At 52.1% G+C, this 26914-nt stretch overlaps 1 protein-coding gene across 4 annotated transcripts in view; it reads right to left on the minus strand.

The window, feature by feature from the left end:
* Nucleotides 1–26914, minus strand: part of BCAS4 (breast carcinoma amplified sequence 4) — a 60325-nt gene that overhangs the window by 22182 nt on the left and 11229 nt on the right. For 3 of the 4 annotated variants that reach the window (XM_082362739.1, XM_082362738.1, XM_082362740.1), the window contains exons 2-4: nucleotides 22154–22225; nucleotides 12594–12695; nucleotides 5942–6076 (exon numbers count right to left, since the gene is read on the minus strand). In XM_082362739.1, the coding sequence (XP_082218865.1) occupies nucleotides 5942–6076; nucleotides 12594–12695; nucleotides 22154–22225 (309 nt within the window). The remainder of the gene's footprint in view (nucleotides 1–5941; nucleotides 6077–12593; nucleotides 12696–22153; nucleotides 22226–26914) is intronic. The other variant, XM_082362741.1, reaches the window with a different exon arrangement.

The following is a 26914-nucleotide window of genomic DNA, read 5'->3' on the forward strand; positions in this document are numbered from 1 at the left end:
GCCCAGCTCTCTCCCCAAAGTAGAAAAATCTACATTCTTGACCCCATTTCTGCAAGGCTGCTTCTGGAAATCTCCACCCCTATAGGTAAGGCAGGGGCTCTGCAATTCGCCACAGTCCCCACCACTCCTTACTGTCTCACACCTGGCAGACACACTCATTTATGTTACCAGATCGCCCCCTGGGCATGTGCAGGGTGAACAGGTGAGCCGGGCAGGCCCAAGGCACAGTCCACCCGGGCAGCCTGGCTCTGTGCGGTGTCAGGACTTGGCCCCAAGTGGTTTTGCTATTAGCCAGAGAGCCTTCCTTGGAAAGCACCAGACTGTTATCCATTGGAAAATTAATCAAAATGACACCTCGTGAACAAGATGTTTTGGCTCGGCGGAAAACTAACAGCGGTCTACAACAACTTAGCGCGGCTCTTCTGTGCCCCTGGGTGCGGGTCCCGAGTGGAGGGCCTGGCGTGGTCAGAACACCTGTGGAAGCCACTTGGCCATGACCGGGCCTGGACCAAGGGGACATGGGGACACCTGACATGGTCTCCACGCCCCTCCAAGGCCTGCGGCCCGTACAGCTCCACCTCCATCTCACTTTCGCTTCCACATATGTCTGAAACCATCTCCAGATGTGAGGGGCCCTCTGTGTGCAGAGACAGGGCTGCCTCCTCAGGCAGGGTCTCTGGGACCCACACACACGGCCAGGAGACCTGGGCGCCCTGACTGGAGCGCCTTTTCTCTCTTCCAGTTGGACAAAGGCCCCGAGACCCGGCAAGGCGAGGATTCCGGTGAACTCAAGGCACAGCATGAGATGTTTCCAGGGCGAGGAAACGCACTCCTAACCGTTGAACTCTGAGGCTTGAAGGGCACCCACGCACCCTGCTCAGCTCTCATGGTCAAGTCTAAACAAGACATCGCTGACCCCAAATGCCAGCCTTAGCTCAGGGTAGAGAATGAGCCCTGGAAATTCCCCAAGCAAAGCAAATTTACCAAGTCCCTCCCCGGCTACGGACCCTTCCATGGCTTTCCATTGCCCTTAGAGACTCCGCCCACCCAATCTGGCCCCGACCTCGTCTCCCACACTCCACCCCCCCGCCCCCCCCCCCCCCCGCTCAGTCCCCATGCTGGACTTCCTGCTGTTCCTCAGGCACCAAGCTCAGTCCCACCCCAGAGCCTCGGTGCCTGCATCCCCACTGCTGGGTGCACCCTTTCTTCTGACTTCAGGCTGTTCTCACTCACCATCCAGGTCTCAGCCTACACGGCCCTTCCTCGGAGGCCATGCCTGGTTCCCTCAGAGCAAGCCAGGGCCCTCTTTAGAAATGACTAGCTACTGAATTTTCTTAGGATTTGGTCATTGCCTCTATTCTTCCACTGGATGCATGCTTCCTGAAGTAAGAGATCACATCTCTCTCCCAAGGCAACAGAGTTAGGAATGTGGGTTCATATCCTGATGCCCAGCTGTGTGGCCTTGGGCAAGTTACTAAACCTCTCTGTGCCTCAGTTCCCTCACCTGTAAAATAGGGATAAAAATAGCACCTCCCCCGTGGGGTATTGAGGGTTGAGAACAGTGCCTGGCGCTGCAGGGCTGGCTCTGTCACCACTACCGATACCTGCTCACCGCTGAGGGATTAGGCAGTCTGTCTTGAACCGTTATTTAAAGGCAAAGCTGGCTTTTCAGACTCACCCATGCTCAGAACCCTCCGTCTGAGAGTTCTGGAGTCTTTTTCTTCTTTTTCTCCCCACTGCTTTAGTGGAGGAGGCCCTCTTCATCTCACATCAAATTGAAACCAGTTTTCTAGCAAGCAGAGCCTTTCTTGGTCAAGCCTGTGTCAGCCAACTGACAGTTAAGCTGTCTGAGGCCTGCAGAGGCTAAGAGACTTACCCACAGTCACACAGCTAAAAAAATGCCACAGCGAAAGAGAGGTACAGTTCTGAGTTAAAATCTTGGAACATTTTAAGAATCAATGTAAAAGTATAGTTGAAAACTTCTTTGCAGTACAGCATGGAAATATGGACCTTTGTACCATGAAAATATGTATGTTAGCATTAAAACTGAAGCATCAGGACTTCCCTGGTGGCGCAGTGGTTAAGAATCCTCCTGCCAATGCAGGGGACACGGTTCGAGCCCTGGTCCGGGAAGATCCCACATGCCGTGGAGCAAGTAAGCCTGTGCGCCACAACTACTGAGCCTGTGCTCTAGAGCCTGCGTGCTGCAACTACTGAGCCTGAGAGACACAACTACTGAAGCCCACGCGCCTAGAGCCCATGCTCTGCAACAAGAGAAGCCATCGCAATGAGAAGCCCACGCACCGCAACGAAGAGTAGCCCCCGCTCGCCGCAACTAGAGAAAGCCTGCGCGCAGCAACGAAGACCCAAAGCAGCCAAAAATAAATAAATAAATAATTTTTTAAAAAAACAAAAAACAAAAGAAAAAACCTGAAGCATGGAAGCGTGTCATTTTTACGTCTGGGCGCAGAGGGCCCGGGGTGCCAGGCCAGCTCTCACCAAAGTCTGGGCACTGACTGCATGCTTCTTCGGCAGCTCAAGTCAGAGGCCAAAGGCCTGGCCTTTGCGGGGGAGCTCGTGACGAGGAGGTACACTCAGGCTGGCATCCCCGGGCCGGCCCAGGCCTCGGCCAGCACCAAGCCACGTGGGCAGGGGCGGCTCTGGGCCTCTGTTGCTGGGCAGGGGTGGGGGGCTGGCGGACTGCTTCCTAGCCCCACTCCTGGTGTGTTGGGAGACCCTAGCCCAGGCGCTGCTCACCCTCCCTGGGCCTCCCCACTACAGCTGCAAAGTGAGGAAGAGGAGGGAGGGAGAAAGGAGGCCAGCAGGGCAGGTGGGGCTGGCAGAGTTAGAAAACACACGGACCAATCTTCTCCCCATCTCTCTCTCTCCCCGGGAACTCCTGTTCCAGCTGATGGAACAGCAGGGAGGGTGGAAAACACACCCCCAAAGGTCCCTGCCCGGCGCCAGGGGTGAGGGCTGAGGGCCTCCTGCCTGGGCCCTGTGAGGGAGTCCCTACTGATCCCCCTGACTCTGGGAGGGCCTGGGGGCAGCAGTGAGTGGCCTATTTCCTTTGGGGGGATGGGCTTCTACAGGAGTGGGGACAGGACCCCTCTGCGCAAGAGCCTCTGCCCCACGCCAGCTCCCGGAGACGGAGGAGGGCGGGTGGAGGCAAGAAGGCAGAATCTGGGCTTGTGCGGAGGGGCTTCCCACTGCTGGGGGGCCTGGTGTGGACGCCGAGGTGAGGGCAGTGGTCAGTGAAGCGTCCACCTTGGGTGGGCACTGAGGGCAACCGACTGGAGACAGTGTGAAATCCTGGCTTGGTGGGTTTTCCCAGGTGGAAGAAACGGAGACCCGTCCGGGTGCTCTTCAAGGACCCCACCCCCCAGTCTGCAGCTCCAGTGGTCGGAACCAGGCCCAGAAAGACGCAGCAGGGCCAAGTGGTGCAGAGTGCCAGCTCCAGGCACAGGTCTCACAGGTTCAAATCCCAGCTCCACCACGTTCTGGGTGGGCAAGCACTTTGACCCTTTAGTGCCTCAGTTTCCTCATCTGTAAAATAGGGACGGTGACTAGACCTACGTCACAGGGTGGAATGCGAGGTGCCTGCCGGGTCAGGGCCCCAGTACAAGCCGTGACAACCATTATTCTAGAAGGGCCCCTCCAGCTTGCACCCCCGGGTGCAGGTGCAGCCCTGGAAACCCTTGGGTCTGCACACGCGTGTGCGCACACTTGCCTACATTGCCTGCTCCACACAAAGCCCTCCCAGGGCCAAGATCAACACGCTGGGGCTCCTGAATGACTCACCACCCCTGGCTGAGACGCATTTCCTGGAACAAGTCACTGCAGGTAGGGCTGGGGGGCCCCGAGCCTGGTAGAGATGAGAGGATGCAGGTCCCCGCATGCCCAGCCACACCCCGATGGGATCCTGCAACAGGAGTGGGCGGCAGACCCCATTTCACAGCCCCACGGGCCTGAGTTCCAACCCTGGTGCTGACCTTGGATGCGCGACTCTCCCCCTCCAAGCCTTGGCCTCTGCCACTAAATGAGGACACTAGTGCCAACCACAAAGGGACAATTGTGCAGGTTATAGAAAAAGACTGTAAAGTACAGAGACCAAGGACCCAGCAGGCCCCACTGTTAGGATAACTGCTGCAGACCACGGGCAGCCAAGGTCCTCTGTCCTTCCTCCCCCATGGTGCTTCTAAGCCATCAGCGGGCAGAGCACTGTGTGACTGGGGGGCTCCTGGTCACCCCGGAAGAGTCACCATAACTCAAGAGACCAAGGAGGCAGCTCCTGACTTCACTGGAAGGCAGGAGAGACCACATTTGGCTGGAGAGGGGGCAATCCCAGAGGGCTTCTCAGAGGAGGTGGTATTAACTTGGCTCTAAAAGATCAATAGGAGTTCCGAGATCATGAGATCTGTAAGGCCACTGTCTAGCTGCTACTGGCCTTGGGCAAGTCCCTCACCTGGAGGCAGGCAGGTAAGCAGCACATGCCTCAGGCAGGTGTAAGACAAGACGGAGCAGTGGGGTCCTGGCAGGGACTGGAGAGTGACACCCAGGCAGGCATCCCAAGCCAAACAGAATGAGTTCACACGGGGCCAGAGTGGCAACACTGCAACTACTTCCGTTTCCTCATCAGTCAAATGGGGATAACGTTCATTCCCAGCGTACACGATGGTTGGGAAAAGTAAATGAATTAACGCACATGAAATACCTCAGCAGTGCCTGGAACATTGTAAACACTCGATATATGAGCCTTTGTGAGAACACTAAGTGGAGGCAGGGAAGGGGGACATGCAGGAGGGACACAGAGAACAGAGGAGCAGAGGGGGACCCACAGGCAGGGCCCAAGGAACAGTGAGAGACCCCACTGGGGGGCAGGACAGAACAGCTGACTGAGCAAGACCCCTTTCCTGGAAAGGGCAAGACCCTGGAGACAGGTCAACCAGGGCTCCAATCTGGCCTTGCCACTTGAGGCAGTGTGGCTTCAGACAAGTCCCTTCACCACCCTGAGCCTCGGTCTCCTCATCTGTAAAATGGGGAAATGATAAAAGTGCCTTCCTCCAAAGACTGGCATGAGAACCAGATGCCATATACAACAGCACACAAAGTGCTTAAAGCAGACCTGACATAAAATTATCAAATCCAGCTTAGAGTGGGGTTTCTCAAACTCAGCACTACTGATATTCAGGGCTAGATAATTCTCTGGTGTGGGGGGCTGTCCTGTACACTCTAGGGTGTTTAAAAGCATCTCTGGTTTCTACCCATTTGCCTCCAGTTGTGACAATCGCGACATCTCCAGACACTGCCCAGTGTCCCCTAGACTAGGGAATCAGTAAGCCAGAAAGACAGAGGTGCTTAAACACTGAAGGTCTCTGCAAGGCAGGATCAGTCTGGCCTCAGTTTTTCCATCAGTAAAAGGGACACAATGATCCTTCCTTTCTTCTAGGGAGGATCCCAGGAAAGCAGCGATGTGGGAGAGAGAGGCCTTTGCAAGCTGCGGGCTGGCTGCCCATCTCACCGTCCCCTGCTTTCTGGTCTGCTAGAGGCTGACTTGTGCCTTGGGAAGGGGGACCCACCTGAATTCTGGAAGTCACTCTGAGCACGTCCTTAGGCGTGGAAGGAAGGGACAGGAGGGCAGGGGCTGCTTCTATTCACCATGGTAACCCCAGATGGACCACAGTGCTTGGCAAACAGCAGCACTTACTAACTGGTGGGTGAGGAGGCGGGCAGTCACAGCACCGAAGCACGCGGCTCAGGGCAAGCAGGGGCGCACGAGGGAGGCACTGCAACACTCCAGCCACCTGGCCAGCCCCCCACCGGCCAGCCAGACGCTGTTTCCTGTCTGCAGAAGCCAGCCGTGCCCTTTGAACTCCTGTTTCCTGAGCCCCTCTCCCTGCTCCAGGGTCTGGGAGGGGGCAGGGAGGTAGAGGATACTCACGTTCCCGAAGGCAGGGAGCCCCGAGGAGCCCAGCCACTTCCGCAGGGCCTGTGAGAGGGCCCCGTGGTCCCGCTCGGCCTGAAGCACGTGGGCTTCCAGGAAGGAGACGTGGTGCCCGACCATCTTGACAAAGGCCTGGTGGGAGAGGGGAAAGCAGTGATGCCACATCTGCGCAGACCGGGGTGTGTTCCTTGCTGCCTCCCTCTCACCTGGCCCCATGGGCTCCGGGAGAGTTCAGGCAGCGCCTGCCCAGCTGGGGGCACCTTCAGAAACCCTGACAGTAACAGTGATACCTCCCCCTCGGAGGCCTGGCCTGGTCGAGCCTCCACTCGTGTCCTCTCACCTTCTCCCCCTAGTGACCCTCTGTTTAGCCTCTATTTTACAGAGGAGGGAAACTGATGCTCAGAGAGGTTGGACCACCTGCCCAAAGTCACACAGCCAGGAAGTGGCAGAGAGGGGACTCAGGATGCACAGCCTTCTTTATGAAAAATGGGTTTTTTAGAAATCGCTCACTTTAATATTTGATGGATATTGGGGGAGTCTCAAACTCAGAAGCTGCCAAGGGGCAGGCAGGTGACAAGCGGGTGAAGTAGGATGAGTGCGGACAGGGTGAACTGGAATGCCGGGTCCCGGCCCCCAAGGGTCACTCAGCTCTGGGTCTCTAGTGCAGAAGCTCCAATTTCAAAAGAAAAAAGAAGAGAAAAGAGAATGCTGGGGTCAGATTCTCTGGACTAGAATCCAGGTTCTATCACTTACTAGTTGTGTGCCTTTCGGCAAGTTAATTCATTTCTATTATCCTCAATTTTCGTATCTGTAAAATGGGAATAATAACAATACCAACCTTGCTCTGCAGTTAAGTGCTTAGGGTATATTAAGAGCTCAATTAATATCAGATAACATCATTTAAAAAGAAAAAAAAAGGACATTCAGATTTTATGAAAAGTGTCCAGTTTTTCAAAACGTTAGCAATAAATTCACAATTTAAAAAAGTACTGTGCAGGCCCGGTGAAACTCATTTGTGACTTCTGGTGTGCCTGTGTGTTGTGTGCATGTGTGTTTCCGTGTGTACTTATGCTTGTGTGTTGTGTGCATGTGTTTGTGTGTGGTGCATGTTTGCGTGTGTGCACATATGTTGTGTGTTGTGTGCATGGGTCTGTGTGTGTGGTGCATGTTTGCGTGTGTGCACATATGTTGTGTGTTGTGTGCATGGGTCTGTGTGTGTGGTGCATGTTTGCGTGTGTGCACATATGTTGTGTGTTGTGTGCATGGGTCTGTGTGTGTGGTGTGTACATGTGCATGTGTGTGTGTGTGGTGCATGTTTGCGTGTGTGCACATATGTTGTGTGTTGTGTGCATGGGTCTGTGTGTGTGGTGCATGTTTGCGTGTGTGCACATATGTTGTGTGTTGTGTGCATGGGTCTGTGTGTGTGGTGTGTACATGTGCATGTGTTTGCCTGTGTGCGTGCACTGCACGTGCACCTGGGAAGGCCGCCAAAGGTGGCGGCTCCAGTGCCATTTCAGACAAGCCCCTCTCTGCGGACTTCCCTGTTCCAATAGTAAAATGCAAGAGATTTTCTTGCACCAGGAAGAGGCAGGAGACCCTCTCAGTGCTGGGCCCCACAAGGGAGCCTCCCTTCACTGGATGGAAAGCCCTGGTCAGCCTCATCCAGCAAGGCCCACCACCACCCAGCTCTGCCTCTCCCCATGTCCCACACACCAGCAACACAGGCTGCCCTTTTGTTCCTTGAAAACACCAGGCCTCACCCTCCACAGGGCCTTTGCACCAGCTCTCTCCAGACCGGCAGCACTTCTCTGTTCTCGATGGGGTGAACCCTGCTTGTCTCTCAGGCCCTGGATCCACTGTCCCCCCGACAGAGAGGTCTTCCCCCACCACCTAATCTAACATGCCCCACGTCACTGCAGAGCCACCCCGTTTCCCTGTCTTCCTAGCTTTCCTCTCCCTCTGAACTTCCTGTCTGCTTGTTCACGGTCCAGCTCCCTCTAGATGTGAGTTCTGGAAGAGCAGGTGCTGAGTCAGTGTTGTTCACAAGGCCACAACCAGGGCCTGGTCAGCTGGAAGGGGCTCAGCTGGATGGTGGAGGCATGAATGCACGCAAGCATGAATGAATGAATGAATGAATGAATGAATGAATGAGTGCACACCCAAGAATGAATGTATGCATGGATGAATGCATGCACACATGAATGAATGCACACATGCATGTATGAATGAATGCACACACAGGAATGAATACATGCAAGCATGAATGAATGAATGAATGCACACACACGAATGAATGTATGCATGGATGAATGCATGCACGCACGAATGCACACATGCATGGATGAATCAATGCACACACAGGAATCAATACATGCATGCATGAATGACTGCATCCTTAGCAAAAAGACATTGGATGAACACAAGATGGCGGCACTGTTGTGCTGCCGCCACCCTGCGGTTCTGGCAGGGGCAGAGCTGAAAGGCTCTGAATAAGCCACATCAAGTGTGTGTGTGTGTGTGTGTGTGTGTGTGTGTGTGTGTGTGTGTGTGTGTGTGTGTGTGTGTGTGTGTGTTGGGGGGCGGGGAGACAAGGAGCCACGGGCTGGGCAGCTTCCCCTGGCCTTGCTGGGCCCGCACATCTGGTTGTAAGACACAAAAGAAAGTTCTACGGTCCCTCCTCCAGCCGATTCCAATTTTACGCTCCCTGCGTTAATACCGATGTGGTGGGGAGTATGAGGGTTGCTGAGGAATGTGCGCTCACGAGGTCGGAACCGCCTCCAAAGTGCCTGCCAGAGAGGGCAGCCCGGCCAGGCCGCAGCCAGGGAGAGGCCGAAACCTGGCCAGGAAAGCTGATCCGGGGAAACTGGAAAGACGCGGACACGCATCCACACAGAGAGGGGAGGAGAGGGGACAGAAGGAGGGTGACCGCTAATCGGGACCACCCTTGGGACTATAGGTGACGTCTATATAATTTTCTCTACAATGAAAATGAACCACTTTTATTATCAGAAGGGAGGGAAGGAAGGAGGGAAGGAAAGAAGGAAAGGGGGGGAGGGATGAGAGAGAAGGGAAAGTCACATTGTTTTAAAATTTATTTGTGAGTCCTGAATGATGTATCTGAATCCTTGTGGCAAAGGCCCCCAGCTTCAGAGCAGGGCCCAGTCCAGAAAGGGTGCCAACGGCAGCACTGACTTTTGCAGTCCCAGCTCCATCACTTCCTAGCTGTGTGACCTTGGGTAAATAACTTTGCCTTTCTGTGCCTCAGCCGCTTTCTCTACAAAATAGGACTAATAATGGGCCCTTCCTCCTGGGGCTGCTGTGAGGGTGAAGCAAGTTCTTTCAACTAAAGCACTTAAGAGTCCCTGGCTCATAGCAGGTGCTCAGTAAATGTTGGGTTTTTCTGGCCTGAAAGGTCACCCCCGTGGTTCCCAAGCCTCCCCTCCCGTGGGTCACACTGATTTGAGAGCTGAGTGGTCTTGGGCTCCCTGGAACCCCCTGACATGTTAGGCCCTGGAGCCCCCAGTCGGCTGGGCCGAGTGATGAGCAGGCATCCCAGATTCTGGCTCTCAGCCTGTGGGCAACGGCCACCACCACAGTGATAGCCTGTCCTCAGCGAGCATCTATAAGACGCCAGGTGCTGGACTAACTAACGCCTTCACGATGACAGAGTCACAATCTGCAGAGGAGGAAACTGATGCTGGGAGGGTGAGTGAGTTACCCAAGGGGCAGATCTGAGGCCCAGGTGGTCTGGCTCTGGAATCCATCGGCCTCAGATTGGGGTCTGATCGGGTCCTAAGTTTTATTGTTCTCATGTCACATGCAGCTTAGTGGGAAATACATATTCTCCCATTTGCCTTGAAATCCATGACCCTCTTGGACTAACTTTTCCTTCCTTTTAATGGAGACCCAGTTACAGAGAAATAGCTCTAGTCTAAGGAAAGCAGCAGTCCTGGGGGCTGACAAGAGGCAAATGTCACTTAGCCTCAATGTTGGGGAGACTCTAGGGCAGAGTGGGGACTGTGGCAGCCGAGAGATTCACACCCCACTGAAGGGGAGAGGTGCTTCTCAGCTCCAGCTCTTCCCAGAAAGTAAGGGGGCGTGGCTTGGGGTTGGTCTTCTAATACCTGACTGCCCAGTACAGTCCCGGATCCTGTTGGCATCTGAGTTTGCAATCTCCATCTAAAGCTTACAGTAACTGCCGGTGGGAGAGTAAAAGGGTGTCAACACTTTGGAAACTGGTCTTGGCAGTTCCTAAAAAGAGTTACCACATGACCCAGCAATTCCAGTCCTAGGTATTTACCCAAGAGAAATGAAAATGTATAGCCACGCAAAAACCTGAACATGAATGTTCATAGCAGCATTATTCATAATAGCCCCAAAGTAGAAACAACCCAAGGACCCATCAACTGATGAATGGATAAACAAAATGTGGTATAGCCATCCCTACAATGGAATACTATTCATTCATAAAAAGGAATGAAGTTCTGACACATGTTCCAACCTGCATGAACCTTGAAAGCATTATGCAAAGTAAAATAAGCCAGACACTACAGGCCACATATTATATGAAATGTCCAGAGGCAAATCCATAGACTCAGAGTAGATTAGTGGTTGCCAGGGGCCAGGAGTGGGGAATGACTGCTAACCAGTGAACCATCCTGTCTCTTCAGTGGCTTCCTATTCCTCAGGAAAAAGGCCAACATGCTGACCTTGGAGTGGAAGGCCTAGACAACGGGCCTCCTGCTGCCCAATTTCTCCAGCCCCGCTCAGGTCATGACCTCCCTCATCCCTGTAATCTGGCCCTCCCAGGAACCTTCCAGTGTCCCCATCTCCTTCCTGCCCCAGAGCGCAGATGCCCCCCACCGCTGAGCCTCTGCCCGAGCTGTGCCCTCACCCACCCAGCACAGCTACTTCCACTCACCCTCCGGGGGCCAGAAGGTTCCATTCCTTGCTCGCTACTTCCCTCCCGAGCACTCGACTCCCTCTAGGTCACCCTTGGTGAATATGGTCAGCAGAATCATGGGCCCCCCAAAATATCCCATCCTCATTCCCAGAACCTGTGAATATATCACCTCCTATGGCTAAAGGGACTTGGCAGGTGTGAATAAGGATCTTGAGCTGGGGAGACAGTCCTGGATTATCCGGGTAATCACAGGCATCCTTATAAGATGGAGGCAGGAGAGTCAGAGGAGGACAGAGCCTGGAAGGTGCTACGCTGTGGGCTTTGAAGGTGGAGGACAGCGCCATGAGCTGAGTGATGCAGGCGGCCTCCAGACACTGGAAGAGGCCAGGACGTGAACTCTCCCCCAGAGCCTCCAGAAGGAACCAGCCCTGCTGACTCCTGCTGACACATTTTGGACTTCTGACCTCAAGAGCTGTAAGATGCTAAATTCATGTTGTTTTAAGCCACTATGTTTGTGATAACTTGTTACAGCAGCCCCGGGAAATGCTATGGTCATGCTTTGTTGCTGTGTTTCTCCTGGCTGGAACACACCCTTGGACTCTGTCTTTCTCACTGTGAGAGCCCTGCAGCGGCGCACAGTAGGTCCTCAATAAATGCTAGCGGACTGAATACTAAGGAAAAAATTGGGCTTGAGAGTTGGGCCAGCCCAAGCAAGGCAAGAACCAGGGCTACAAATCTTCACATTTTTTTTCCTCTTTCAAACATGTGGAATAAAATTCAAATGAATCAGCTATTCCAAGGGCAAAGTTTTAATTATATTCCTGCCTCATTCTCTGCTGACAAAGAATATTAATTCTCTGTTAACTCCAGGGCCCACTGCCGGGCTCCTTTCCTCTTCAGCTCAGAGGGGCACACATCCCCTTGGTCTAGGTGACAGCTCCTCCAGCCTCCCGGTCCTTCACTGTGCAAGAAGCCAGGAGCCCAAGCCAAGGGCCCCAGTTTGAGTAAGAGCTTGGGCTCCAGAGGATGTGAACTGAAGTCCCAGCTTCACAGAATTAGCTGCGTGACCCCGGAGAAGTGGCTTACCCTCTCAGAGCTCGCGCTCCTCCTCTGGGGGATGGGACGGTGAGGATACTGATGTTGCAGTGCAGCCAAGAGGAAATGAGATACCATGCACCTTAGCCTGGTGCCCACACAGGTAAAAGGCGGGTGAAATAAGTCAGCAGTGAGGCAATAGGGCATGGTGCGGATTGTGGTGAAATGCAGAACACATGTCTCGTCTGAGGGGCGGCTGCCACCAGCTCTACCAGAATATAGCCTAGGGGTTGGAAATGTTCTATTTCTCCGTTTGGGTCATCTTCACATGGGAGTTTATATGTGTAAAAATTCACTGAATTGTACACTTACTATGTGTGCACTTTATGTATTTATACCTTAAAAAATAAACAGAATAAAGTATTTAAAGAAAGGTGGGTCTAGGGTTATGAAAGCTTCTGAATTTCCAAAAGCAGCTGAAAATTCAGATTTTTATATAAAGTACCCTGATTTTTAAATGGGATCCTTTATATAAATTCATGTTTGTCATATTTTAGAAATACTGTGTAGGCCTCTTTTTGGCCACCACCCCACTCCACTGGGTCTAAGGCCTGACACTATCAAGGCCAGATCAGCATCTTGGAAGAGATGATGAAAGAGCCAGAACAAGTCCGTGGGGCTCACAAAGAAAGCTCATTATCCTGGACTCACCTCCAGCTGGTCCACTTTGGCGTAGATGCCACGCATTTCCATCACCTTGGCCTTAAGGAGGGGGATGTTTTCCTCCAGGATCTGTGAGGTATCGCTCCTGATCTGCAGGGAACAAGACAGATCATCAGGCTCTCTGCCTCAGCCCCGCGTGCTCCAGCCTGCCCTGGGGGCGGCCGGGCTCTTCAGAGACCTCGCTGATGCCATCCTGCCCAGGGACAGGCCCAGGAACGACCCATAGTCCCAGGTGGGGACCAACCTCACTGCCTCTCGGCACCCCAGACCCAACCAGGTATTATTTACTGAACTGCAAATTAATTGTTCCCCCCAACCAAACACCCAACACCACCAGCTCCAAACTAAATACCTTTATATTGTAAACCAGTGTGAACTGGACCAAATGGAAAGTATCAAAATCTCTTCTCTAAACTGAAGTCGAGGTAAATCAAGTTTTTGTTATACTGGAACTAATAATATCAATGAGAAGAGTTAATAATAATCATTAACATTAATAATGAGTCTCATCATCATGGTGCTTCCTACACGTAGCCACTGTGCTAAGCATTTCCTGCGCCTCATGCATCTCATTTAATTTCAAGATTCTTCTGCTTGGAAGGACCCCAAAAGCGACTGAGAACTTTGGGAAGCCACGTCTTTCCCTTGATCACTGAGATCGGACACTTAAGCCTCCATTTTCCTTCAGAGCCAAAAGGACCAAGCCTAACCCTTGTGTGTGTGTGTGTGTGTGTGTGTGTGTGTGTGTGTATGAGAGAGAGAGATTCCATTTCCACGTTACCGTGTCCTGACCACACAGAGAGGCAGAATACATACCGCTCTCAGATTCTAGGGAGCATATGGATCCCCTGGAGGGAAGCCTGTTAATGCTGATTTGCAGGCCCCTCCAAGTCTGGTCTACCTTGCGTGGGGCTGGCAGGCAATCTGTTTTCAGCCAAGCTCCAAAGCTGTGCTGGAGTGGTGGTCCGGGGACGGTCAGAGAAACACCAGTGGGCTACTAGGACTCAGACTGGAGTTTGAATTTAGCTCTACCCACCATGAGCTGTGTGACCTCGGGCAAGTCACTGCACCTCTCTGAGCCCTCCTTTGCTTGTCTGGACAGGGAAGCAATCAAGACAGTCCTTGCTTCCTTGGAATGCAGTGAGGATAGAACGTTTAGCAGACTGTTTGGCATGGCGTGTGCAGGCAGCTTCTGACATGGTCCTCAACAAGCCCCACCTCCTGGTGTTCAAGTCCTTGTGTGATTCCCTCCCCGAGACCATTGCCTGGACCTAGAGACTGGCTTCTAATGAAGAGGAGTCAGCCAAAGTGAGACACGGCCCTCCTGAGACTAGAAGACTGTCACTCCATCTTGCTGGCGGTCTCTCCCGCCGCCTGGTTCATGCACGCTTCCCCCCACCCCCTCTTCTTTCTCACTTGCCCTCTCCTGCCAGCTGTGATGAAGCAAGTTGCCGTGATGGAGAAGCCTGCCTCTGGCCAATGGCCAGTGAGGAACTGAGGGCCTCAGTTCAATGATCATGAGGAACTGGATCCTGCCCAGAAACACTGACTTTGCCTGGAGGCAATCCTGCCGCAGTCGAGCCCTGAGATGGCAACAGTCCTGGCCAACATCTCGATGGCAGCCTGTGAGAGACCCTGACCTACAGGACCCAGCTAGGCTGCACCAGAGTCCTGATCCACAGACATTAGCACATAATAAAGATCATTGCTTAAATCATTAAGTATGGGCGGGTAATTTGTTATGCAGCAATAGCTAACAAATACAAGGTGAAAACTCAGCAAAAAATTTTAATTTAAAAAATGTTTTTGAAAACTGTACCCATTTTCCCTCCTCTTTCTGCCTAAGTATATGAGACCTGTGGTTCTCCTGCCATTCTGCTCCCATCACTGTTCAGGATGACACTTCCCTCCTTGCCCTGGGTTTCCCGGAAGCCATTCCATCACCTGCATGTCTAAAACCAAACCCTTCCTTCCTGGTCCCCCTCCTCTGGTCAGGGCACTGCCATCTCCCTGGGCACCTGGCTCCAAGCCCACTGTCCTGAGGCACACTCCTTTCCCATGCCCTGACCCCTTGGGGCCAAAGAGCAGCCCTGAGAGGGTGGCATCTGGCATCAGCCTGCCTGGCCTCAGTCTCTGCCCTCACCTCTCTGTGCCTCGGTTTCCTCATCTGTAAAGTGGGGGCAGACTAGTGCTTCTCTCGAAAGAATGCTTTAGGGATTATACAAGATCATCCATGTCTGCATGTGGCCCACATATGCAGCTCATTTGGCCCACAAAGTGTTTTCGTTTTTAAATTTGACTTAATTTCCAACTTTAAAACTCGACTGGGGCTCCGAGGAGAAATGGCTGATTCTAGGGTTGGGGCAGGGAACATATAAAAGCCTGGAGCACCTCATAGTGCCAGAAAGTAAGAAAGTGTTAAAAAAAAAAAAAAAAAAAAAGTGAAGGATGGGGCAGGTCAAAGGAACACAAGAGCCAGCCTGAAAGAGCCAAATGGCCCAAACTGGGACAATTTGAGCAACAAAATAATGTAACATTGGACTATATCCCCAACTATAAGATAAATACACACGAATGTGATAGGAACAAGGCACTGAACGGGTTGTGGAAAGGGGGAAATGGTGATGTTACTGTGGGGCCAGGCCACCAGCCCAGTGATGCCGTGTGGGTGTCATGTGCCCCTGATGTGATGTGATGAGAAGGCACCTCAGCTCTGGGGATTCTCTCCAGAAACTCACAACGCCGTCTAAGCACAAGAAAAACATCAGACAAACCCAAATTGAGGGACCTTCTAACAAAATACCAAATACCCCTCACAACTGCCAAAGTCATGGAAAGTCAGGAAAGAATGAAATTGTCACGGACTAAAGGGGCCTAAGGAGACCTGACAATTTAAGGCAATGTGGTGTCTTCGATGGGATCCTGGAACAGAAGGAGGACATTAACGGGAAGCTGGGGAATCAGAACCAAGTGTGGAGTTCAGTGAGTAGCCAAGGATCTGTGCTGGTTCCTTGGTTTTGACAAAGGTACCGAGGTGAGGTTAACAGTGGGGGAAACTAGATGAGGGGTGCATGGGAACTCTCTGCACTCCTGGCAATTTTTCTGTAAATCTAAAACTATTCCAAAATAAAATACATAGATATGACTTTAAAATATTCAACAGATAAAGTGAGGATTTATAACTCCTCTTAAAAGTCAGCAGCTTTGGCAACACTGGGCCCACGTCTCCCAGGCACCGCAGGCTGGGCTGAGCAGCAAATTCTCCCTTCCAGTGGCACGCGCGCTCCCGGTTTCTGCAGCGGCCACCCATCCCTAGCGCCTCACCCCAACCCCCTGACTCCCTCCACATCCTGCCTGGCTCCTGCAGGCGTCTGCATTTGTTAGCTGGGATAGGGAAAAGGGCTCGATATCCTCCCTTGTTTCCCCCAGGCCAAATTCCTAGAGAGAAGCCCATCCCTCAACAAGGCTAAACTCGGGAGAAACTGCCATGATGCGACGAAGAACAGAAACTCATGACAAGGTCAGAGCACAGGGAATCAAAGGCAGATCTTTTCTTTCTGTTAATTTCTAAAGAAACAAGCAGGGGAGAACAAGTGAGAATCAGGAGGGACTGGTCTTAGCAACCCACGGGGGTGAAGGGAACGTGGCGGAGATGAGGTTCTGGAACTCTCCCCGCCTCCCTTCAGATCCTCAGGAACTGGAGGGCCAGAGGGTCTGTGGGCCGAGCAGGAAGGCCCCTCTCTGCAGAGGCTTCTCCACTGGCTGAGACTGAGGGCAGAGGGAACTCTCTACGCCTGCCCAGAAGGCAGCTTGCAGGTCCTTGGGGGGAAAGTAGAGGGTAGTCCTTGGAGTCTGAAACACCCCCAAACCTTCCTCTTGGCTCCCCCAAGAGCCGGGAACCGAGAGACAAAAACCAGGGTATTTAACATGGGCTGGGTGAGGAGGGGCAGGATACCAACACCCAGGAGCGTTCATCACGTGCTGGGAACAGACCCGGTGGTACAGGAATTGCTTTCTCTTCAACCTTGTTTTATAGGTGATGAAACCGAGAACAACTAAATGAGCTGGGCAAGCTTGCAGACCTACAAAGTGGGAGATGCAGGATGCTAAACCAGGTGGGTCTGAGGCCACCTCCCAACACCAGAGGTCTGCAGACGCGTTCTATCAGGCTCACGCAGAGCCAGCCTGAAAAAGCGAAAGTACAACCGAGCTAGGTGCCAAGATCTAAAATTAAGGATATTTCCCTTAGAAACCCAGATTTCTGGCTTCTTGTGAAAAATCAGAAGACCCGGCCACACTGAGCCCGTGTTCCACCTGGCAGCAATCAGCTGGAGCTGGGTGACAACAGCCCCCTTTGGTTCACCGCAGTCCCCCCCACCTCCTACAGTCTCCCCAGCATGGTATCCGTGGACACCTCATGCACTGTTCGTCTTATAGGGGGGTGGAGGGAAGGGGACACATTTCTCTTCTCACACCCAACCCACCTCACATCATCACATCACAGGCACGTGAGTTCACGCTTATGCATACTTCTCAGAAGAACAAAGATGTCAGGGAAGAATCAGCGCTTTTTGAGACTCTAATGGGATGAAACTCCAGCCAGGTCTATGGGCCGGGGGGGCCTGGCGGACCCTTCCCCAGCCTGTCCTCCCAGCTCCCCGGAGCTGGTCTCTGGAGCCCAGAAGTCTGGGTAGCGGACGCAGGGGGTTATCACAGAGCAAACATGGCTATCGAGGATGATTCAAGGCCCAGGAAGAAGAGCCAGATGCACTTGACCTAAGAACACACACCAACGCCAAATGCAACTGCTGGGCCGAGGCCAACAGGAAATTTTCTCCATTTATGTGAGAGATGGGAGAGTCTGCTCCCTGCCAGAAGGTGGGCCCAAGGCTACTAGGGTTTCCGAGGGCCCAGACAAGCTGCCCAAACCCCCAAGGGCACTGAGCTGAAAGGCCTCACAAATCCAGTTTCTGTGGATAAACTCATCTGTGTCGCAGCCCTCTGGTGCTTTAATATTGATGATGATGATGACCTCAGTAGCTACTATTTATGGGTCACCTAATACATAGCAGGCACCATGCTAAGCAATTATTATTATTATTTTTTTAAATTTATTTATTTATTTATTTATTTTAGGCTGTGTTGGGTCTTCGTTTCTGTGCGAGGGCTTTCTCCAGTTGCGGAGAGCGGGGGCCACTCTTCATCGCAGTGCGCGGGCCTCTCACTGTTGCGGCCTCTCCCGTTGCAGAGCACAGGCTCCAGACGCGCAGGCTCAGCAGTTGTGGCTCACGGGCTTAGTTGCTCCGCGGCATGTGGGATCTTCCCAGACCAGGGCCCGAACCCGTGTCCCCTGCATTGGCAGGCGGACTCTTAACCACTGCGCCACCAGGGAAGCCCAGCAATTATTTTTGATTGAGTGTAAATGACATACAGTGAAGAGCCCAGGCCTTAGCGGACAGCTCGATGAATTGGTATGTGTGTTTACATCTGTGGAACCACCACCCAGACCAACGCATGGAACATCCCCTCACCCCATAAAGCTCCTTCTGGCCTCCTCCCGGTCATGACCACCCTCCCAAAGCTAACCTCTATCTGACCTCCATCACATGGACTGGTTTTGCCTAGGTTTGAACTTCATATTATGGAGCTCCACACAGGAAGTACTCGTGTGTCTGGCTTCTTTCCCTCAACAGCACATTCGTGAGAATCACCCATGTTGCTGCGTACGGCAGGTCGTTCTTTTCCACTGCTGTGCATTCCAGTGTATGAATAAACAACAGCTTATTTACCCATTTCCACTGCTGACAGACACTGGGGCTGCTTCCAGTTTGGGGCATGATGAACAAAGCTGCTATGACCATTTGTGTGCGAGTCTCTGTTCCACATGGCTGTCCCTTTGTGCATTTCCACCAGCCAGTGAAGGACAGTTCAGTTGTCCCGCATCCTCGTCCACACTTGCTAATGTCTGTCTTTTTCATTTGGGCCATTCTACTGGATGTAAAGGGCACATCCCTGCCTCATCTGTTCCTCGTGATCACTCTTTGGAGATGGGTGCCATTTGCAGTGGATGATTGATGGTCACAAGTTCTGTACTTTCCTTCCATGAAGAAGAGGGGTCTATGTCCTTTCCCCTTGGGTCCGGGTGGGCTATGTGGCTGCTTTGACCAATAAGATACGACAGAAGTGACACTGTGTTAATTGCTATACTCAAGTCTCCAAAGGCTTCTACTTCCCATCTGTTGGAGCGCTGGCTCTGGGAGGCCAGACGGTCATGAGGAGAGGCTGCATGCAGGAGAGTGATGCCAACCGGCCCCCAGCCAGCCAGCCCTCCCAGCCCAGACATCAGACAAGTGCGGGAAGCAGCCACCCTGGATGTCCCCATCCCAGTAGGTGCCACGGGGCTTGGATGAGCGGTACCCTCTGTGCCCTGTCCTGGCCCACATAATAAATTGGTGGTTGTTTCACCCCACTAAGTGTTGGGGTAGTTTGATGCCGCAGTAGATAATCAGAGCCACCATCTCCATTTTACAGAGGAGAAAATAAAGGTACAGAAAGGTGACATGCTGTGCCCAAGGCCCCACTGGGAAGAGTCAGAGCGTGAAGTGATGGCAAGAGGTATTATATCTAAGGTTAGAACAGGTCACGAGCACATGGTGTGAATGCTGGTCACTTAGAGTGATCCGGGACAGACTGGCAGCGGACTTAATACATCAGAAAGGAAGGTGGACTCTCATTCCTAATAGCCTGATTTTATCAGAAATAAACCATTTCTCTCTGGACTGTGCACCGGGGAGCCCGGCCGTTCTGGGACCTCTAACTTGATCAGTGTTTCCAAAGGCCAAAGCAGGGCCCTGGGGACAGTGGTCCATGGTGTGACATCACCTGCCTCCCAGAGGTCCCCACTCATCCCTGGCTTGGATCAAAAGAGAAAAGGAGGCCCCAAGCCAGGGCTGATAGCTGGACAGCTCTCTCTCTCTGTGCCACGCAGCCCATGACACCTGGGCACAGACACACTAGGTAAGCTAAGCACCAGCTGTTGGGGCCGAGAGGATTTCTATAATCTAAACGGCATCAGCACAGAGCCTCACTGTAGGGACTGCAAACACGAAACACCTCCATGGGCCACAAAAGCATCGTACAAGGCGCATTCTATTATTAATGTAGACATGCTCATTTGCATATAAACACACTGAAAGAGTCTTCACTTCCCGGGAAGTGCAATCTCTTCCATTTCTTAAAACATGGGACTCTCTCGGTCTGGTGGATATTTGCCTGCTTTCAGTAGGGCCCGAAGTACAGAGAAATGTTCTCTGCCATAAAACACACGCACACAGCACAGGACGGATGCACCTGGCAGGTGGCCGGGGAGTCGAGGAGGCTCCCATGGGGAGCAGTGGGGACGGTGACGAGCTGGAGAGCACGTGTGCTCTCCACAGGGGTGGCCACTGTCCAGCTCTGGCTGATGCTTGCCAGGTGAGAACAAGCACGCAAGGGGCAGGGGGTGGGGGGAAGGACAGATCTTTGCTTTTCCAAGAGAAGCCGGGAATCCATATTTTTTTTGCATGACATTCTATAAATGTCAGCAGCTCATTCCTTTTTCTTTTTTTTCCCAGAGACATCCAACATGTCTGCAGACAGGACTGGGCCCACGGGTCACCTTGTGACCTCTGTATTTAAAACCTTTGCATAAACGCGTCTCTAGGCTTTGAGTTTGGAGAGGATGTTCTGGGTGCTGCATACAATCTTGGGCCTCCTGGCAACACAAACGCAGACTTCCCACCACAGGAAGCCTTGAAGTTTTTAAGGCAAGTAAGGCCTGGCCCCTCCCTGTCTATCCAAGCTGACTTCTGCCCAAAGCTCTCATTGAGGGTGGATGGTGGGTCTCCCTTCACGGCAGGAGGATGCACTGGGATTTGAGAACAAAAGTGTCCCAGGATCGCCCGTCGCCACCATCTTCCCAATGCCCCACTGTGTGGGCCCACACCGTTCCTATGTGCCCAGCATGCCACCCCCAAAGGCCGGTCCCTCTGCCTGAATGCCCGCCCTCCCAGCAATTGAATTCTTCCTGCTCCTCTTTCAAACCCCAAATTAATCACCACTTGTTCTGCAAAGCCTTCCTGATTTCCCAGGCAGAATTTAACACCTCTTTGCTTTTTTTTAAAAAAAAGCAAACTGAGTCTTGGGATTACGTGCCCAGTTCCTTCTAGAACCTCTTTTCCTTTTCAAAACCTCTGCAGCCTCGCTTTGCACCTGGAACACACCTCCAGGCCAGTGCTTCAACCCTGGAGGACAGTGGCTGGTACACGGGTCGGGCTCGGGGGATCGGGGGCTGTTGCGGACGGGAGGGGAGGGTGGATGGAGACAGACCTGTCTCTCTTTGCATCCTCAGGCTCACCAAGAGACCAGTCAGAGAAGGTGCCCAATGTTCGGTGATGAAGAAAGGACCATTCAGGACGTTCAAAGTCAGTCTCGTTACCCAGCTCCCACCTGGACCCACATCTGAACTAAAAAATTGGCTCTCAAGAGAGAAACACACATAGGTCCGTGTGGGCATGTTTGTGTCTTGTTCACTGCAGTGTTCCCAGGGGCTGGCACAGGCAGGCGCTCAGATGTCTGTTGAACGTATGGGGATAAAGTCGTACCCATCGTGGCAGGTTGCTCTGCGGTGGAATGGGAGGATACAGGGAGCACACTCTGTACGGAGTGTGGCACAAGGTAGATGTTCAACAAACGTTACTCCCTGGGGCTCTCACCAGCGTCTCTCCAGACACTTGGTACACATCTGCACGGCTGGGCCCAGCTGGGCTTCCTGTGCTCCGGGGGAGAGGCAGGCCTGGTCCCAAAATGGGGCTCCACCCTTTGAGCCTCCAGGCGGAAGCCACGAACCCTGGGTGCTGGTGTGCCTTCAATAAGCTTGGGAACTTCCAGAACATTCTATCAGTGCTCCTCAGGGCCCCACAGTTGTCTGGCAACAATCTTGGAGACACAAGGAGGAGTGGAGACCTTGTCTTCCTGGCCTAGGGCACCATCTCCCACGTTCCTCCCCACCCAGCCAGGAGGAGCCGCTCCCACCAACCAGGGTAGGAGGCAACAGTGGAGGGACCGAAGGGCTCAGGAGGGCGCTCGATGCCCCGCCCCGCCAGGGCGAGGGCCCGGCCAGGAGGCTCCTCCTAGGCCTCCCAGGCCTGAAGCCATTTCCTGGCTGTCTCCACGTTTGCCTGGCGGACTGTGCAGAGCAAGGAAAGTTAAATATAGTCTTAGCATCCCCGCCGAACGGCTCCCCGCATCGGGCCCGAGAGTGCCACCTGGTGGCCCACTCCCGCCTCCTCGGTGGAATAAAGGCATCTCCGGGGAAGGGCGTCATCAAGATGGCTGCCTCAGGGAGCCTTGTGTGGAGAGAGGGCGAGGGTGTGAGCTTCCCCCACGGCCGGCCGCTGCCCACGCCTCCTGCTCGCTAAGCCACCACCAAGGTGGCTCCTCAGGGAAGCCCAGGAAGGCCCTTCGGTCTGGCCTGGGCCTCCGCCCACGCCTCCCAGGCAGGCACTCACCATGTCAGCCAGGCTGCAGAACTCCTCCAGCCTAAGGAGCAAGCCCTCGACGGTCTCCTCCACCTCCTTCGCCTGGAAAGAGACAATATCCTGGAGATCAGCAAGCGGTTTCCAGGGAGACAAATGCCCTTCATTTTCTTTCGTTTTTTTTTAAAGCAAACCAAATCTTAGGATTATCTGCCCAGTTCCCTCCAGACCTACTTTCCCTTTTCAAAACCTCCCGTAGCCTCATTTGAAATCGGGATGTGCCGGTGGCAATCTTGATGCCCGTGGGCACCTCTGTTCAACCTCTCTGGTTAAAGCCACCGTGGACCATCCACTCTACGCAGCTCTCAAAAGAGACGAGATAAATAAATACTAACAGGAGATAACAAAGCGACCCTCATCACCCCCATTGTTTAGATGAGGAAACTGAGGCTCAGAGAGGTAAGGGAACCTGCTCAAGGTCACAGAGCTAACAAGCGTTGGGGCCCAGATTCTCCTGTAGGTTTGAGTCCCCAGCCTCAAAGCCTGCTCTTATCAACACTGAAAAATGCCTCTCTAGACAAACCACAGAGAGCAAAGTCAACTGCAGGAGAGGTAGAATATAAAACTACCCTTGTGCCAACACCACGAAACGTGTGTGCTTCAGCAGAGAAAGGCCTGGGATGATACTACCAAACTGTAATAGTTAGGGGACATATTTACACTAAAAAAGTATTTGTTGTTTATCTGAAATTCATATTTGACTGGGGGTCCCGTAGTTTATCTGGAAACCCTATCGATAGTGCTTACTTAGCCCTGGGGAGTAGGAACTGGGGAATGAGGCCTGACACTCTGACACAGGAGCCCTGAATGTTTTATGTTATGTGAAAGGTCCAAACCTCAAAAGTTATCAAGGCCAGGCAGTAAGGTAAATGAACACGAAGCAGGCCACTGGGGCGTGGGGTGATCTGAAAATCACTTGCCTACTTCTGCAGCAGCCGGCCACTAGCAGCCATCAGCAAACACAAGGCCAGCACTGCCAGAACCTTCTATTTTCAAGAGAAGCCAGAAATTCTAACTTTATGGGAAATGTCCCAATTTTTAAATAGTGGCACAAATTCAAAAAAAAATTTTAATGCTCCATGGGCCAACCAAAATAGAACATGAAGGGTCTGCCTGCTTTAATCACTTGTGTAAAAATTAGTTTGAACCCTTTTTCTCCTCGAGCATGTACTATTTTCACGATTTATAAAATACCTGTATTTTTTTTTTTTCTTCTAATTACCAGGCACCTAGGAAGAAAGTTTCAGCTGGAACGTGAACCGCTTTCTCTAGCTTACCAGGCCGAATTGTTCTGCTCCAGGGAGGTGTTCCCAGACATTTCTGGGCAGGCCTGGCACCTGCCCCCCTCACCTGAAGGCTGCCCTGACTGCCCACTTGTCCCCGGAGAAATGTTTATACAGTGCAGGAGCCTGCCGCCTGCAGCCTGGGCTGTCACTACCACAACCAAATAAACGGCTGCACAGAAAAACATCTTTCCGGCTGGAGTATAAATAGTACCGAGCTGCAGTTTTAAACTCTGCAACCTTCATCTCACAGCTGGGACTATTTCTGTGCCTGACTGGGGGAGGCTTGACAGGGGAAGGGGACCGCAGTGGAGGGAGGACTGGAAACACACAGGAAGTCCCCCTCCCACCCCCCAAAAAGTAAAAGTGTGGTAAAAAAAAAAATGTCCTTAATGCACTAAGGGAGAAAGAAGGAGCTGAGAGGCCGCTGAGGTGGAAGCGGGAAGGTTGGTGGTTCCTTCTGATCCAGAGGAAAGCGAGAGAGATGGGACGGGGCACAGATGCATGATGGAGCACAGTGCAGACGGTCTACGCCCCAGTCCAAAGATGCCTGGGAAGACTAAACCTGCCAGAAGGACATGAAGGACCACGCCCCAGCTGGCTGGTCAGCCTCCTTCCCAAGACACACGTGCAGCTCTCCGCTCATAGGAAGAGCCTCTCGACGTCTCCTAGCCTGTTCACAAAGGAAGTTAGTCAGTCCTGAGTTCGAACCCCATCGTTCTCTTTTGTCAGCTGTATGACCTTAACCCAGGGGCTTAACTTGAGCATCTGGGTTGGCTCACCTGTGACAGGAAGTGCCACATCCATTTGGCAGGATTTTAGGTTAACTTCACATAATAGACATGGCTAAGCCATTTAACAGGGTGCAGGCACACAGTAGGCACATATAGATGGTTGCTTTATGGATCTCTCTCACTAGGTAATAGAAACAAGGGCTAATCACCATATGTGGATTATCTCATTTGCTTCTCAGGAGAACTCTATACTGTAGGTGCCATAATTTCCCCCTTTCTATGGATTGAGAAACAGAGGATCAGAGAGCTTAAATCACTTGTTCAAAGTCACACGGCTAATAGATGCTGAAGCGAAAATTTCACCTCTCTGACTTCAGAAGTTTGTCACCACCAAGGTGCTCTCTGGGGAGGGGGAAAGTGTGCCCGCTTTACTGCTGCCTGTCAACTATGGTCTCCCCCCACCTCCTCCTCCTGGTGCCTAGGGCGGTGGCCCAAAGCAGCAGGGAGGGAGCAAAGAAAGCATTTGCTGACTGCTTGGTCAGTTAAGGGAAGAACAAGTCCCAAGACATTCCCAACCAACAGGAAGGATTAGCCACCCCACCGTGCCCACAAATCATTCACGGGACAATTTTCTCTCACGGTAATTCCCTAAGTGGCCTCCGAAATAAGAGTCCTGCAGGCTGCAGCCCACATGCCTTTTTAACCAGCCCATAAGCAAAATGAATGCCCTCACCATCCTTTGCAACCCCCCGGGCAGAAACTGTCCCACTCCGAGGGAAGGGAAGCAAATGGCTCGCTTTAAGTGACGTTCAGGGCATGGTCAGTGGGGATGGCAGGTAGGCATTTTTTTAACACGCGTGAATCATGGTATTCACCGCCTTCTTCCACATCTCCTGCTCAAAGTGCCAATCCCAGCTTCCCAGCTGGGCGTGTCAAAAGCCGAAAAGGGGCTGGCTCTGCCTACCAGCAACTGGCACAAGGAAACACGAAATGATCCTCCACCATCCGTGGTCTTCTCCATCTCCACAAATGGAAACTTCATCAGCCAGGTACTCAGGCCAAACACATGGGAGGATCCTTTCTTTCCTACCCCCAACCCCATCCAACCTTTATGCAAACCCTCTCAGTTCTGCCTTCAAAATACATCCCAGATCCAACCACTTCTCTCCACCACCACTCTGGTGCAAGGCACTGCCTTCCCTCGCTGGGGCCACTGCAGTAGCCTGTTACTCACTGGTCCCCTGCTTCCTCTTTTGCTCCCCTTCAATCTACTCCTCAGAGATTCTGTGAAAACCAAAGCCCTGCTCAGCTCAAAATCTTCCACCGTACCACATCACAGCCACTAGAATGGCTACGATCACAAAAACGGCACGTGACAAATGTTGGTGGTGACGTGGAGCAACTGGAAGCCTCATCCACTGCGGGTGGGAGTGTGAACTTGTGCGGCTGCTTTGGAAACCAGCCTGGTTTGGAAACCAATCTCAAAAGGTTAAACATAGAGTTACCCTTTGACCCAGCAATGTATCCAAAAGAACTGAAAACAGAGGTTAGTACAAAAACTTGTACATTATTCATAATAGCCAAAAAAGTAGAAATAACTCAATGTCCATCAACTGATGAATGGACAAACAACATATGGCATGTACATGTGATGGAATATTATTTGGCCATAAAAAAGAATGAAGTCCTAATATGTGCTACACCATGGATAATCCTTGAAAATATATGCTAAGTGAAAGAAGCCACATGTTACATGATTCCTTTTATGTGAAATGTCCAGAAGAGGCAAATCCACAGAGACAGAAAGTGTATTAGTAGTTGTCTCCCCCATGGAATGGGGGGAGGGGGAGTAGGGAATAACCGCTGATGGTTATGGGATTTCTTTTTTGGGTGATGGAAATGTTCTGGAATTAGGTTGTGGTGATGTCTGAACAACATAAAGAATATACTGAAAACCACTTAACTTTATACTTTAAAATGGTAAATTTTATGTTATATGGATGTTAATTTTTTAAAAAAGTCCTCCCCCATCTTCCACCTCAATCAGTAAATGCCTACTGGAGGCCTCCCCAGCAACCACACCAAACATGCCCTCACCCCAGGGCCTTTGCACCTGCTGTTCCCTTCACTGGTAAAGCTCATCTCATACTTCCTTCTAGCCTTTGCTCATATGACTCTCCTTAGTGAGGCCTTCCCTGACGCTGTAGCTTCCCTACCACGCCACATCCTGCCCCAATTTATTTCTCTCTTTAGCCTTTATCACCATCTAACTTACTATATATTTTACTTGTTTCCTATCATCTTCCCCCAACAGAATGAAAGCTCCTGGTGAACAAGGGTTTTCTTTTCTTTGATTTACCTTTGTGTTCCCAGGGCCTAGAATAATGCCTGGCACATAGTAGGTACCTGTGTTTCCTAAGATGGCCTTCCAACTCTCTCCCAGCCCACATATCTTTTTGCAATATGACCTTGCCACTCTGCCCATGAAGAGGTAGGATCATTCCTTTCCACCGGAATCTAGTCTGTGACTTGCTTTGACCAATAAAATGTGGTGGAAGCAACGCTCTGTGACTTCCGAGTCTAGAGACCTTGCAGCTTCTGATTTACCCTCCTGGAAGACAACAGCAGGCAAGTTTGCTGGAAAGGCCACAGGGCGGAAAAGATCCCGGAGAATGAGAGGTCGTGCAGGAAAACCGAGGTGCCCCGGCTGGAGCACC

The sequence above is a fragment of the Balaenoptera borealis genome (assembly GCF_965194805.1).
Source record: "Balaenoptera borealis genome assembly, chromosome: 16".
NCBI classification, from domain to species: domain Eukaryota; kingdom Metazoa; phylum Chordata; class Mammalia; order Artiodactyla; family Balaenopteridae; genus Balaenoptera; species Balaenoptera borealis.